The 16,496-nt window shown below is 34.2% G+C and overlaps 1 protein-coding gene across 1 annotated transcript in view; it reads left to right on the top strand.

Annotated features, from left to right (window-relative positions):
• The window catches only part of SEC63 (SEC63 homolog, protein translocation regulator), a 58,079-nt gene that overhangs the window by 29,646 nt on the left and 11,937 nt on the right, over window positions 1–16,496 (top strand). The window contains exons 8-17 of the mRNA XM_019735010.2: window positions 858–966; window positions 3,129–3,223; window positions 3,322–3,454; window positions 4,836–4,928; window positions 5,704–5,858; window positions 7,019–7,166; window positions 9,762–9,844; window positions 11,920–11,979; window positions 12,172–12,345; window positions 15,580–15,738. Of these exons, the coding sequence (XP_019590569.2) occupies window positions 858–966; window positions 3,129–3,223; window positions 3,322–3,454; window positions 4,836–4,928; window positions 5,704–5,858; window positions 7,019–7,166; window positions 9,762–9,844; window positions 11,920–11,979; window positions 12,172–12,345; window positions 15,580–15,738 (1,209 nt within the window). The remainder of the gene's footprint in view (window positions 1–857; window positions 967–3,128; window positions 3,224–3,321; window positions 3,455–4,835; window positions 4,929–5,703; window positions 5,859–7,018; window positions 7,167–9,761; window positions 9,845–11,919; window positions 11,980–12,171; window positions 12,346–15,579; window positions 15,739–16,496) is intronic.

Here is a 16,496-nt window from a genome sequence, read left to right as displayed (position 1 = left end):
GCGCAGCACCATCCCTTGTGGGAGTCGAACCGGCAACCTTGTGGTTGAGAGCTCATGCTCCAACCAACTGAGCCATCCGGGAGCTCAGCGGCAGCTCAGCTCAAGGTGCTGTGTTCAATCTCAGTTGCAGGGGGCGCAGCCCACCCTATGTTGTGGGAGTTGAACCGGAAACCTTGTGGTTGAGAGCACGTGCTCCAACCAACTGAGCCGTCTGGCCTTCCAGGAGCTCACGGCAGCTCATTGACCTCATTCTAGTTACGGAGGGCACAGCTCGCTGGCCCATGTGGGAATCGAACCAGCAGCCCTGTTGCCCAGAGCCCTCAATCTGACAAACTGAGCCCCCGTCAGCCCCCACTGTTTATTACTTTCATGATTGGCAGTGTTCTTTCTGATTAATAGTTGCTGAATCCGATAGTGAGGTTAATAATTAACCTTCTTACCTTCATAGGATTGTTGTATGAGGATCTAATTGTATGGAATAATGTGGATGAAAGTAGTATGTCAACAGTAAAGTTGCTCCTACACTTATTAAATATTTATTGAAGACATGCTATGTGTCAGGAACCACCTTGTTGCTTATAGAAATGGGTTATTTCGTTCCTAGTTTGTCTTCAATTTCTAGCTGAAAATCATATATATGTAGTGAGGTAGGTTGGTGTTTAGGTATCATGCAGATATAAATATTTGCTAAATAAATCATTTGAAAAGTGTAGCAAAGGCATTTGTTCTAAAGCTCAGGTATTTTTATTGGTTTATGAACAGTTAGAAAATTTGACCATAAACATGTGCTGCTTCAAACTTAACATTTATTACAGTTTTCATGCTTTATTTCTTGTTTAATTTTATTTGTGTTTTAGGGCTCTTGGTGGTATCGTTCAATACGCTATAGTGGAGATCAGATTCTAATACGTACAACACAGATTTATACATATTTTGTTTATAAAACACGAAATATGGATATGAAACGTAAGTAAATTTAAGTAACTGTGTCATTAAATTATTTTCTGAGTCATTTATGTAGTTGATATGCATTCAACTGGAGAAACACTTTTATAGACACTTAGTTCATGTAACTAAAGCTGGAGGAAAATGCTAACACTCTTTGTCCCATTTCTTGATATGTATTTTTATTATTCCTTTACTCAGCCACGTGTGTGTGTGTGTGTGTGTGTGTGTGTGTGTGTGTGTGTGTGTTTCAGAAATTTTATGGCAAAGCTTCATGGGGGCTAATTTTGTAATAATACCAGCTAACATTTCTTGAGTATTTGTTGTGTGCCAGGCATTGCTAGGGACTATACATGTAATAGCTTATTTAATCCTTGCTGTGCCCCCATAAGTAAATATTGTTTTTAAGCACATTTCATAGATGAGGAAACTCTGTCACTGTCTGTAAGTGACAGAGCTGGGATTGAACATTAAACCCAGGCAGTCTGGCTCCTGAGTCATAAATTAGTACATTATACTGTATTAATTGTAAAATAAGTAGAAGTCTTTAGGTGTAATAAAAGAAAACTGCTAGAATATTTCATTCCTAGAGTCTTATTTCAGAATTTCTTATGAGAAAAGGAAGTACCATCTTAAATACTTGCTTTGATCCCATAAAAGTAGCATTGTACATTTTATCCCTGGACAATGTAGTATTGCCTTTCAGAATCACTGCTCTGCAGAAATCATAGACGTCCCTTTTCCCCTCCTTAAATAAACAAAAAGAAGACAATAAGTTTTAAATTGTGCTTCACTGGAGAATGCATTTTTACTCCAAAACCTAAATGGACTTTTCTGTATTTTGGATTTGCGAATTTTACTGACTTTCTTGGTAACCAGAAAGAGACGCCTCAGGGTCATGACTGTGTTAATAGATCCTGTGTTTCTGAACCATGAGAGGCCTTTTGTTTCTGAGGAATGAGTGAGTGTTATTTTCCCTTATGCACATGTATCACTCTTCCTTATGTTGGATTGAAATGTTAGGTTGGTGCAAAAGTAATGAAATGTTAGGCGGTTTAACAGGTTAAAAATAATTGCAAAACCGCAATTACTTTTGCACCGCCCTAATAGTTGAGAACTTATTCCCTTATGAAAATGTTTCGTGTTTATAATCTATTTTAATGTGGTTTTTTTTTGCATCAGTGATCTTGATTTCTGTTTCATTGCTGAGAGTGGTACTTAGCCTTACACAATTCTATTAAAAAATATTTTTTAGCTTGTAGGTTTGGTTGTATACCCTTGTTTACTTTAGCATTGGTACCATTTACATCGCTGTCTTAGGACCAGTTGTTTTCATGAAAACATTTGAAGGTAGTGATAGTAATAGCTCACACATACTACTGTGCATACTGTATGTCAGGCACATATGAAGAAACAGGCCCCCATAGAGAGGTGAAAACTATTGTGTAGTTTATTTAGCTAGTAAGTGAAAACTCCACGGTTTATGCACTTAACTGCTATTATACTGTCCTGCTTTTTCTGAATACATTGCATGTATTTTCTGCTGCAAGATGAGGTTGATGGTTATAGGGCCAGTCATTAAAGAGCCTGTATGAACTAACATGACTCGTGCTAATATATGTGGCTGCACATCATATGTATTTCCAGGAACACTACTCCCACAAAACTCTCCAGGGTTCTGGAATAAAAGTTTCTGTAAATGACAGTGTATTTTAGTTTATTCAAGGCCCTGAGAAGTCATGAAGTGAAGAAACTTAAAACTCTTTTTAACTCATTATTTTTCAGCCATATTAAAACATAGAGTCCTCTGTTTTTCATATAACGTATTAATATCACATGGAATACTTAACACTCTGTAGAAAGTTTCTGTGGAACACATGCCTCGGTCTAGAAACAGATACTATTGGAAGTGATTTTAATGCATCCAGTTGCTTTGGCCCTTAATTTGATATATATTTCTAGTCACTTGTGATAGAAAAGGTAATATTGCTCATCTTTGAAAAAGTGAGCCATTTCTTTTTTTATGGGAGAAATTAATACTTGTTAGTGGAGTTCAAATGATTTTTAAGCACTGTGCGTGATTGGAAAACTGCCTCACTCAGGATTAATGAAGTATCATAAGAGGGGAAATGAGTAGTGAGCAAATATATTTATTTACCCTCATGTTTCTTTTGTTTTCTTAGGTCTTATCATGGTTTTAGCTGGAGCCTCTGAATTTGATCCTCAATATAATAAAGATGCCACAAGCAGACCAACAGATAATATTCTAATACCTCAGGTTAGGCATTTCTCCAAAATTCTTTGATAAGCATTTAATTATTAAAGTTAATGCTTTTTAAAATGTTTATTTTTGAATAATTATTTTATTTACTCTAGCTAATCAGAGAAATTGGCAGCATTAATTTAAAGAAGAATGAGCCTCCACTTACCTGCCCATATAGCCTGAAGGCCAGAGTTCTTTTACTGTCTCATCTTGCTAGAATGAAAATTCCTGAGACCCTTGAAGAAGGTATCTGTGATTCTACTATCTGCAGGGTTGTAGTGGTTCGAAAGCAGCAGATTTAATTAGACCTCATGGTGCAGTGTTTTTGTTGCTGTTTTTTTTTCCCCTCCTCAAATAATTAGCTTAAAGACCTTTTGAAAAGAAGTCTGTATGCTACATAATTACTTCACAAAGACTTCAAAGGTCTAAGGAAATCAGATGTTTTGGTAAATGTTAAAATTTAGTATTTCAAAGTGAGAGTACTCTGAGAAATGTTTAGTCAATTGCAGATTATACAATAATTCCTAATGACTCAAAAAAGAAAAGATTTTGTAAGCTTTAGGTGGGGAGAAAAAATGGATTTCAAAGCAGATACCTCCATCAACTCCATTACTCCACCACCGTCACCCTTCAGCGGTGGTTACCAATAATAAGTACTTGAAGTCATCTAATTCTGCTTAAAAGAAAAGCAGTGGATTGGGACAGCAGTGTTTTCAGGGATGTTACGAATTTGAGTGTCATCTCTTCTTCACTTGCGTTATTTCAATTGAAGTTTTAAAAGAAAGTTATTATTTTAGGGAATATATGTTCTTTCTGAATGCAACTCCCCTTCACCCCTTTTAAGACAATAATGTAATCAAATGCTTCTGAAAAGAAGGCCACTTGAGGCTGATTGGTGATAGATAGGATGCTTCTTATGATGGACTGAGGGAGCGCTGTTTAGGCATTGTTATTAGAGTTGCAAGTTAACTAGTAATTCTGTCCCTAATGTTCTGTACAGATATGATACCATCTCCAGTTTTACCAGTTACCTAAAAAGTAGGGAACAAATATTTTTTTAGATTGAATATTAACCCAATGGATTATTTTAATGGTTAACTATCATATTATGATATGCAGTATAAATGAAAGTGTCTCCTCTCTCTCCTCCCCTCGCTTGTTTCTTCTTTCTCCTCCTCTTCCTCCGCCCATTTTCTCTCTCCATTTAGTTGACATTTATTCTTAAGCTTAGTCTTTGGATTTATCCATAATTATGCTCAAAGAAACTTAGGTGCCCAAGAAGAAAATTCGTTTTTAAATACAGTAAGATTAAGATTAGACTATTACTATTTCAAAAAAAAAACACACACAAAAAAATGTAGGGAGTTAATTAATAAAGCCCAACACCATAATATTGAAAATTTGCCTTTGGAACGAACATCTGATCTGAGCTGGGTTTTCTGACTGATTTTTGACATAGTGCTGCTGAGGAGATGCTGTTGGGTTCAACCTGTAAAATTCTGGGGTCACGTGAGATATTTGTAAGACAACTTACAATTAGTATTAGTCTTAGACTACAGTTGATAATGATGTTTTAACTATAAAAGTGGAATGATTGATTTCAGGGTTTTTAAAAATTGTTTTGCAGATCAACAATTTATGCTGAAAAAATGCCCTGCCCTACTTCAAGAAATGGTTAATGTAATCTGCCAACTAATAATAATGGCCCGGAGCCGTGAAGGTGAGGAGGAAACATAATTAATTATGTTGTACTGTTTCTTGCAAGCATATGCAGATGACACTTCATAGTTTTAAGATTAAGGGCACTTAAACTGTGATTCTGTCTATAAGTTGAAACAGCTTTCCCAATTTTGTTCATGGTTTTTCTTATTTCTTTCCACATATTTTCTTTTATGTAAAGTATTTATCACAAATCATTATGTTTTGAATTTAATTTTTTCACCTTTTATTGTTTATTTTGGCAAAGATTTAAAACATCCTTTTCCTTCCTCTGAATATTTTTAGAGTTAGGTTATTCTGCATTTTAACGGTGTGTTTGAAGTAATTCTCTAAGTGATGTCATGATGACTCATTTGAAATGTAGTGGGTTTTGCATAAAGGGAAAAAGAATGCGGGAGTTGTGGTCAGTAATGGAAAGGAAGATCCTTAAAAAAGGAGGTAGTGGTTGTGGTCTGTTCTGATGAATAATGTCTATTCTTGGCATGGTGTCATTATGTTCTTGGTACTGGTAACGTCTGAGACTGTACCGTTTTTGGAGCTGATGTAAAGAATTTTTCTATTAAATCAGTGGTTGTTGCTGGACAGTGTGCATTTGACCACGTGTGTATATATTTTGTATTTTATCTAATAACTTTTAAAGGAAATTCAACACTGTGATTTTAAAATTTGAGGGGTTACGGATATTCACATGAATCTTGTTTTTGTGATGAATTGTATACTCTTGAACATATAGAAAGTCCAGCTCTGTTTTTTCCTTTCCTCCTATTCTTTCTAAGAAAGGGAGTTTCGTGCTCCAACTTTGGCATCCCTAGAAAACTGCATGAAGCTGTCCCAGATGGCCGTGCAAGGCCTTCAGCAGTTTAAGTCTCCCCTTCTGCAGCTCCCTCACATTGAAGAGGACAATCTTAGAAGGGTTTCTAATCATAAAAAGGTAATTCTTTGCTACTTTCAAATCAGTTTTGAACAATTTGTCATGTTACTTAAAGATAACATGGAAGTTTTCTAGAAATGGTTACCATGAATTTTTTAGATTCAGGATGTCTTAAACATTCTCAAACTATCCCTCAAGTAGTTCTGTTCATATTTTTTTGATTAGGTAGCTGTTTTATAGTATCTTACTACTGTACGTGATTTTACTACTCCTAGGGGTCAATGCAGCTTAATAGTTACCAAAAATGAATATACTAAATAAAAATGCACTGTATACTTTTTAGTCATTTCATTTGTGGTTAAATGTTGGGTAATGGTTTATTAGTTTAGTATGAACAAAATAAACGTTGAAAAATAAGTAGTTCAAATAAAGATAATTCTTATCTAGAAATACAATTATAGTGAAGACATAATGAATCTTTAGAGAGAGCAAAAATACCTTATGTATAAATGAAAAACTTGAGGAAATATAAAATAAAACAATGAAATTATAATTTTGGTTGGAGATTTTAAACATTACATTATATCCATTCAACAAAGTAGGCAGAAGATAGACATTGGATTTGATAGTATATTAGGTAGCACTAATAAATGTATATTAGAAATTTGTACCAGAGTTTTCTTTTCAAGTACTTGTTTTAAGTCATAATTGAAAAGTTCAGAATCTAAAAACAGGCATTTCACATGCTTCATGATCTAATCCCTGTTTGTGAAAGTAAAACTTAATAGCTAGCACCAAACACCTGGAAATTAAAAGACACTCTCCTAAATATCCATTTATCCAAGATGGATATTACTGCAATAATGGACAACTATATTTGGAAAATAACAAAAAATGAGAATATTCCATAATAAAAACTTTAGGGTGTAGCTGTACTTGGAGATATATTCATACTCTTAAAAGTTTTTATCATTAAAATAGAAAATAAAGGTCATTGTACTGAGCACATTAAATCACAATAGTTCTTGCTTAGGTCAAGGTTTTATATAATGCTATTTTTTTTTTCCCTGTAACTTTTTCTAATTTTAAAAAATAACCCTGTATTAACTGTATAATTAAAAAAAAAAAAATCCTAAATTTAAATTTCCTTGGAGAAAAAGGCCACGAAATGCTATAAAGTTGACTTTGGATTTATTTTCTTTCTCTCTTTTTAAATTCAGTACAAAATTAAGACTATCCAGGATTTGGTGAGTTTAAAAGAATCAGATCGTCATAATCTACTGCATTTCCTTGAAGATGAAAAATATGAAGAGGTTATGGCTGTCCTTGGGAGTTTCCCACATGTGACTATGGACATAAAATCACAGGGCAAGTAGGAGGGTTTGCAGTTGAATGTTGATTGTTTCCCTTTTGATAGACTGGCTCTCGTTTGTTTGGCTCAAGGTTCTTAAAACACTTCATTTAATAACATAACTTGTAATTAGGCTTTGCAGAACTAGTTTATTTGTCAGATTTACTATGGTGGAATATAATGTACTATATACTTCATAGTTTTGAGAACACTGATAAACTCTTACTTTTATTATCCTTATAATGGGATTCAGTTTGAGGAGTTTTGTAGTTCAACTTGCAGGAATATCTTAACTTTTCAAAGAATGAGAGCGTTTCAGATGTAATGAAAGATATTTACAACACTGTATCTATTGTTAGTGTGAAAGACGTAGCTGCTTAGTTCTAAAATTAATTTAAAATAACCAATTTATTTATGTTAATTAAGCCTTGAAAATTACCATATTCTCTGTTTTTCTTCACTTACCTCTATCTGCTTGGAGTGAAGAAAACTGAGAGTATTTTTCTACCTACTTAATTGCCCCTTGAGTTCCCATTTTAATAGCTGAATAATAATATTGTAGAATGGTGACAGAATTAGAGATTATCTGCCACATTCCTTCGTGGAGGCATTGTTCTGAGCTTTGACATTTACTAACTTACTGTTCTGATAACATTCTTGGGGAACCAAGAATACAAAGATGCATTAGAAATGGTTTTGGTCTTTAAAGGGCTTTATATCTTCTAGTTGAGGAAATAGGCCATAAACATAGGATTGAAAACAAGGAAACATAGGCTGGGTACTAAGTGAATGACAAAGACATTGTACGTTATATTCGTTCAACAAATATTGAGTGCCACCTATGCTTCTGGGTGCCGGGGAAGTAGTGGTGAGTAGGACAAAGCCTCTGCCTTACTGAGTTTGCATTCCAGTTGGAATTAAGAAGAGACAAGTGGCTCTCAAAGACGGGGATGTTTGAGAAAAGAAGGTGAACTGCAGCCTAGTTTTAGTTTGACTGGAGTGTAGCATGTATGTAGGAAAATGGGCGGCTTTGGTGTGGGGAGTTGGGATTTCTTTGTGGGTCCTAGAATTTTAAACATTAAAAATACTAAAAGCTGAAGGCTTCATTTAGGACCACGCTAATTTAATCAGAAACTATTCAAATAAAAATCTAGTTTGGGACTGAAGAGGTACTCTTTGATATTATCAAAGGTTTTAAAATAATACATGCTCCTTAGAAAATGAATGTCGAGAGATTTTCTTATTAGATGTAAGGTAAGAGTATTCAGTCTCACTCCAGAACACCATGATGTGTTCCATTCCATATCATTTTGTATGGACAATTTATTTTATATTTTTACAGTGCTGTTCAAATGTGTAATATGAGTAGTAGAGCTTATGGAGGGAGAGTAGGAGAATTACAGAAGCAGGAAAGGGGCATCTGCCTGATCCAGTGCTGGAGATAGTGAGTGGATCTCTTTTCCCACATTCTAGGGGCTGTATAGAATCCCCTATAGGCTTTTCTTCACTTGAAAGCGCCAAGTGACAGACATTGTTATAGGTGTTAATTCACGTGCAGTGCTCATGCACAGACAGCATTGCAGTGTTGATGAATATGTAGCACGGATTTGATTTGAGATAATGGAGACTTCCAGGTTTAAGGAAGGATACCGTACCCTTTTTTGATACCCAGCTGTTGTACCTCACAGCCAATGATGGAGGAGATAGCAGTTATAGGTTGTTGAAGGTCATTCTTTTCCAACTGGTGGTGTGCTAGTTCAGGACAGAACAGAGTGTGCTAATCTAAATCTGTAAAATAAACATGGCAAACTTAGAAAACCTGTAGGCAGAAATACATAGTGAAGAAAATGCTAATAGATAAAGTTTGTAGGAAAAAAATGAATTATATCTGCATTTGAATGGAAGATATGTTTGATAAGTTATATTAATTTATTAATCGTAATGTTATTTTATTTTACTGTTAAGCTTATTTTGTTATTAGGTTTTTGGGGCTGTGTGTGGCCAATGTGGTTTAAAAAAATTAAACAATTACAAAAACATTGCAAAAATATATTTTTAAGTATAAACAATATTTTGAAGTTCTTGTCTTCAAAATCTCTTTAATGTGGTGTAGAATACTAGTTTTAATTATTTTATTCTGACAGGCAGGCAATGATCATACAGATGAAATCTTGTGAATATAAGATCTGCACAATTTAATAGAGCCACAGAATCCTATTTTGATATCGCTATGAAAGAAAGCTATGTATGGTAGTTCTCACATTATACTTTGCTTTTAAAAACCTGAGTTTGAAACTTGTGGGTGCCAATATAGCCATTATGTGACATGGGGCATTTTACTTTATTTCTGAATCTCACTTCTTTAAAGTAGAAATAATAGTAATGCTTCATAAAACTAGTTTAAGGATTAAATGAGTACATTGTTGAAGGCATCTACTGGAGAGCCTTATACAGAATAGACAGACAATAAATTATTTTTTATTGAGTAAGATTAAAATACAGTGTTTGAAATACTGAAGTACATTGATTTGGGTAAGTTAAGTTTTGCTGTTTGATTTGACAAAGAACTTGATTTTTAGTTTTCACTCAGTTTTTTCCCCTTCTTCTGACAGTATTGGATGATGAAGACAGCAACAACATCACAGTAGGATCCCTAGTGACGGTGCTCGTGAAATTGACAAGGCAAACAATGGCGGTAAGTCATCTATTTGTATTTTTATGCTTTAAGTTGTGTGTTAAGGTGTTTTGTATTTATTTTCTCATTTTCAGTTATATGTTCCCAAGTCAAAAATATTGAGCAGCAGAATTTAATTTTACAAGTTCTGTTAGCTGTTTTGAAATTTTAAATTAATTTTCAGAGTTTTTTCACATTCATTTTCACACAAAAACTTTGAAACAATAGATTAATTTTTCATGTGATGATTTGTCAATTCCCTATAATGTGGGTATAGTTCTTAAACTCTAAAGTGCTATTCAGAGGTTATTATGTTGAGAATTTGCTCCTTTTATTTTTATTTATTTATTTTAAAAATTTTGTTGAAAACTTTTTAAAAAATTATGTGAAAAATTCATGCTGTCTGAGAAAAAAATCAAGCAATGCAGGAAAGTATAGGAAGACATTAACGTCTCCTAAAATCTTATCATTCTGAGATTATCAGTTTTGAAGCTCACCCCTTTACATATCCTAAGGCATGACTAACCATAGAGTTAAATGATGTGTTTTTCACGGATCCCTTCTTTCATGCACCTCCCTCAGGAAACCCTTTGTCAGTCCCTATGACCAGAATTCAGTCTTGTGTATATCCTTTCATATCTTTCTCCAAGCTCATATTTACTATCTGGACCTTTACAGTGCATAATGTATATGCTTATACATGCGTGCTGCTATTTTTCTCATTCTTTTTTTATTAAATCCGATCATATTGTATATGTTTCTTGCATCTTGTTTTTCTCAGTTACTATTACATATTTGTAGTACTTCCCAAGTTACAACTATAATTGTAACTCATTTTTAATAGACTGTAGTATTTCAACTGTTTATTTAACGAGTGGTAGTTTTAGCCTGTTCTGCTCTGGGTCTGTGAGCATCTGCAGAAAACATATGCTACACTTAAACCACATGTCTAAAACCTCTGGTAGAAAAGCATATTTTGTAGGATATATCAAATCAAAGATGTTGATTTTTATGGTAGCAAGTGGTAATGAAGCATTTGTGTCGTGGACTCTGGATGGGAAAAGTGGAAACTCTAAGTCAGTGGCCAGGATTGGGTTTAGAATCCAGATTTATACTACCCACATGCTTTTGAGTTCCCAGCCTGAGAAATGAGCAAAAAATTGGCCTTGGGCTATTAACACTCTGGGGTAATTGGTTGAAAAAAAAAACAAAACTGTCCTGGAGGAAGGGAAAGAATTGAGTATTTATCGTCCAATTCTTGTATGAACTGTACCTCAGAGTAATTAAGTATTAGAACCCAGTAATAAATGAAACAAGCAGAGATGATAGAATTAGAGTAGGAGTTGGCAGACTTTTTCTGTAAAGGTCCAGTTAGTAAATATTTTAGATGTTACAGGCCATACAGTCTCTGTAGCAACTACTGAACTCACAAATGGGCATGGTTGTGTTCTAATAAAACTTTGTTTAAAAAGCAGGCAATAGGCCATAGTTTGCTGACCCTTGAATTACTAGGCTAACAGTTATCATTTTTCACTTGTTAGCTTTAGTAATCCCAGGGAGCTTGTTAAACACAACCCACATCACTTGTTGATTCTTACTGGAATTTAAATCCTAAACTTATAGTTTCTGTACTGATTCTAAATGGATTATATGGCGGGTGGATATGTCTTTAGGATATGTGTATTTTCTTGGCGTTTCACTTTGTTACAGATCCAATGAGCAATATCACTGACAATAATGAATAAACTAATATTGGTCTTACGAAGTTTTAATATTAGAAAATAATATAATGTATTAAAATTCTCATAACTTGAAAATAGTCACGTCTTATTACTTTAGAATAAAAGTGAAAATTTAAACTGAAATATTGTTGGCTTTAGAATGAATTTACACATCTTAAGTCATTGTATTTGTAAACTTAAGTAGACTGTACTTTTCAAAATATACTCAAGACAGATGTGAGATATTTTGAAGGTAACTTCTGAAGTATCATTTAGTAATTGCTAAGTTTCCTGTCCCCCCTGCCTCCCTATCGTCACCAGTTTTATCTGAAAGAACGGATTGACAGACTATATTTTTCTTTTCACTGCCTCCAGGAAGTATTTGAAAAGGAACAGTCCATCTGTGCTGCAGAGGAACAGCCAGCAGAAGACGGGGTAAATACTTATTTCATTACCTCTCTTTCTCGATGATAGAAATGTTTTGTTTAGTTCTCTGATTTATATTGCTGTAGGAGAATAATTCAGTTTAAAACATTTAGCTTAGCCGTTCCACCTAAAAATTGCTATGACTCCCAAATGTAAGTATTGTTATAACTTCAGAATGTGTATGTATGTTGTGATTTACAGCTGGGTGACACTAACAAGAACAGGACAAAAGGAGGATGGCAACAGAAGAGTAAAGGACCCAAGAAAACTGCTAAATCAAAAAAAAAGAAACCTGTTAAAAAAAAACCTACACCTGTGCCCTTATCACAATCAAAGCAACAGAAACAAAAGCAGGCAAATGGAGTCATTGGGAGTGTAAGTTTATTACTGTTATTATATAATTGTCTTTATTGAGGTATAACATCTATTGAAATGTTCAAATCTTACGCATACAGCTCCTGAAGTTTTACGTTGTACGTATGTACCCATGATACCCAGTCAAGATAGAAAACCTTACCAGCACCCTAGGATAGGAAGCTCCCTTGTGCCCCTTTGCAGTCAATGACTCCCATCCACCTGCACACCCTTCCCCATTCTGTTATTAATTAGTTTGGCCTGTTCTTAAACTTCATGTGAGTGAAATGGTTTGACTGCTTTCATTCACTATCATGTCCATGACATTAACGTACATTGTGTGTAGCAGCTGTCCAGTCTGTGTGTGTGTTTCCATTGTATGAATATACTACAGCTTATCTGTTCTGTGGTTGGTCGACATTTGGGTTGTTTCTAGTTTTTTGCCTATTATGAATAAAGGTGCTATGCTTATTCTTGTGTATGTCATTTTGTGGACATTTATTTTTCTTAGGTATGTACCTAGCAGTGGAATTACTGGGTTATAAAATAGGTTTATGTTTAACTCATTGAAAGAGCCCATTTTCCAGAGTTGTATCATTTTATGCTCCGACCAGCAAAATAAGAGCCTAGTTGTTCACATCCGCACATACTTCGTTTTACTAGTCTTTTTTATTTTCTTTTAGCTACTGTGGTGGGTCTGTTGTATCTTTGCATGTGGTTTTTATTTGTATTTACCTGATGACTAATGATATTGAGCACCCTTTCATATGCTTACTGGTCGTTTGGATATCCTCTTTTTCTGTTGGGGTGTTTGTCTTATGGATTTGTAGGATTCCTTTATATATTCTGGATATGAGTCCTGTTTTACTCTTAATGGTAGCTTAGCTTTTGATAGAATTTTAATGAAGTCTGTTTTATCAGTCTTTTATGGTTCGTGCTTTTGTGTTCTGTTTAAGACATCACTGCTTATCCCAAGGATACAAAGACATGGAGAGATTTTTCTATAATACTTATAGAAGTATTATTATTTTACCTGTTATATTTAGCACTGTGATACATTTTGAATAAATTTTTGTGAGTAGTGTGAGATAGGGACTATGGACAACATGTTCTAGCGCCATTTATTGAAAAGGTCATCCTTTCCTCCCTGAAATGCAACGTTGTAAAACAAGGCGCTGTAACTGTATATGTACCTATCTCTTCATGGCCTCTACTCCATTTCATTGTTATTTGTCTATTCTTTTGCCAATGTCACTCTGTCTTAATTATGGTGGCTTTATGCTAAGTCTTGAAATACGGTAGTGTAAGTCCTCAAATTCTTATTTCACTTCTTCAAAATTGTCTTGACTATTTTAGATCCATTGCATTCTAAATGGTTAGAATAAGCTTGACAGTTTCCACCAAAAAAAAAGCGGCTGGAATTTAGACTGGTATTGCATTGAATCTGTGGTTCAATATGGGGAGAATTCCCATGTTACCAATACTGAGTCTTTAGCATAAACATGGCTTATCTCTATTAATTTGGACCTTCCTAAATTCTTCTCAGTAGTTTTTTATAATTTCCAATGGCAGTATATTTCATTATTTATACTCCTATGTATTTGATGTTTTCTGGTGCTATTGCAAATAACATTAAAAAAATTCATTCTGCAATGTTTATTGCTGGTATATGGAAATATAGTTGCTTTCTAAATATTGATCTTGCATCAAGGAGTCTTGATGAATTGACAATAATTCTAACCATTTGTAGACATGTTTGAAAAGTTTTTCTACATACACAATTATGCCATCTGTGAATAAAGACAGTTTTACTTTTTTCTTTTTAATCTTTATGCTCTTTCTTCCTTTCTGTCTTATTATACCGACTAGAACTTGCAATGTAATGTTGATTAAAAGTGAAGATGGTGGTCACCCTTCTCTTGTTGATCTCAGGGAGAAAGCAAACATTATTTCACTACTAAGTGTGATGTTAACTATAGGGTTTTGTAGATATTCTTTATCAGGTTAAGGAAGTGTTTCCTTTTATTCCCATGCTGAGAATTTTTATCATGAACAGATACTGAATTTTATTAAATGCTGTCCCTCCATCTATTGAGGTGATTGTATGATTTTTCTCCTTTCTGTTAATGGGGTGAATTGTATGGATACATTAAAAGTTTTTAGACAGTCATTACATTCCCAGAACAAATTTCATTTGATCACAATGTAGTATCCTTTTTTATATTTATCTGGATTTGATAACATTCAGTGTAATATTTTGTTTCGGATTCCTGCATCTGTTTTTATGAGAGAATATTGGTTTGTCATTCTCCTTTCTTGTAATATCCTTGCCATGTTTTGTATTGGGTTTGTGCTGGCCTCAGTAAACAAATTGGGATGTAGTCTCTCTCTTTTTCCTGGAAGAGTGTGTGTAAGGTTGGATTTCTTTCTTATTTGGAAGAATTATCGAGAGAAGCCATGTGGGCTAAGAGCTCGTTACAGAGCTCTTGTCTTTAACATATTCGATCTTTTTTCTTACATCAATTTTCGTATTCGTGTTTTTCAAGGAATTTGTGTATTTCCTCTTGAGTTATCAAATTTGTTGATGTAAAGCTATTCATAATATCCTTTATTTTTAAGGTCTTTTGGATCTGTAGTTACGTCTTTTATTCCTAATATTGGTAATTTTGTTAATCTTTTCAAAGAACCAACTTTTGTTTCAGTTTTCCTTTTGTATATTTGCTTTCTCTTTAATTGGTTTCTGGTTTGTTTTATTTATTTCTACTTCCTTTTACATTTATTTCGCTTTTCCTTTTCTTCTTGAAATGGACTAGTAACTATTTTGTCTGGGATATTGGCTTTCTTTGCTGCATTGTACTCTGTCAGTTTAGAAGATAATATTAAACTCCCCAAACAGTACTTTTCTATAAAGTTCCCATTTCCCCATCTCAAATAAAATATATTGCATAGTTGATGTTTTTGAAAGATAAGCTGTTTCAGCCATTGTGGTAGCATGCTTTGCAAATAGAATTTTTATTTTACAAACTATGAAGAATGAATAAAATAATAATTGACAAATAAGCCAAATGTTAAAGGCTTCAGTCTGATTCCCACATATTTATAAATAAGAATATTTATAATTCTCTAAAATTCTATATGAATAGTGAAGTTATCATCTTGAGCCAGTTTAAATATGACAGTAAGTTACCTTCAGGGACTCAGAGTAAGATACTCATTGAGACACTCAGAACTTCTGTGGTTGTGTTTTCCTTTTAGGAAGCGGCTGGAAAGGAAGATGAAGATGAAGTTTCTGAGAAAGGCAGTGATTCTGAAGAAGAAGAAACCAATAGAGACTCCCAGAGTGACAAGGAGGACGGCAGTGATAGGGATTCTGATAGAGAGCAGGATGAAAAGCAAAACAAAGATGACGAAGCAGTAAGGTTTAAACAATTGGAATTACACCTCTGAGGATGTTTTTGGTTTTTGTTGTTATTAATAACAAAATAAATGCTTGCTTGTTCGCTTATCAGTTTGTTACCAGTATATTTTATAATCCTGTATTACTTTGTAAGAATAGTTTTGAGGGGTAGTGGTCAGAATTTAAAGAAAAGTAGTTCCTAACAATGATTGGAGATCCTAATTTTCTTAAATCTTAAATTGCTAGGTAGGTTAAGCTCTGAGGTAAAGTCAGTTTGGTCTCTTAGGGCAGTTTTCAGTGTCGAAGACGACTCTGGAGCTATGAGTAAGGAAAGGTGGGTTTTGAAATAGGTAGCAGTTACTTGGAAGAGTCTCTCAAAAGTTCCATGTAATATTTGGGGTAAAGAAACGTTATTGGGACCTCTAATGTCAAGAGGTTGAATAAGGGGAAAGCTATAACCTTTACAGAATGCCACCTTGTTTCAAGACGTATATAAGACATTAAGGAAAGGGAGTCTCTAAGTAATTTAAGATTGTGAGGGTATAGAGAAGAGAAAAAATCTCATGACACGGCATTAAGTTGCGCATGATTTATGGGAGGGCTATAGAAAAGAGTATTTGGTGGACAAATAATGGTCCTTAGAAAGATGTTCCCAGCAAATGAACTGTGAACTGCTCATCAGTTTTCTTTATGTTTGTGTTATTCTTTTTGACTGGACCGTTGGTCTATAATAACCCTTGTAGTTTAAGAGAGAAAAACAAATTCCCTAAATAAC

This window comes from Rhinolophus sinicus, linkage group LG05 (genome assembly GCF_036562045.2).
Source record: "Rhinolophus sinicus isolate RSC01 linkage group LG05, ASM3656204v1, whole genome shotgun sequence".
NCBI lineage: Eukaryota > Metazoa > Chordata > Mammalia > Chiroptera > Rhinolophidae > Rhinolophus > Rhinolophus sinicus.
This window is presented reverse-complemented; position numbering and strand designations above follow the sequence as displayed.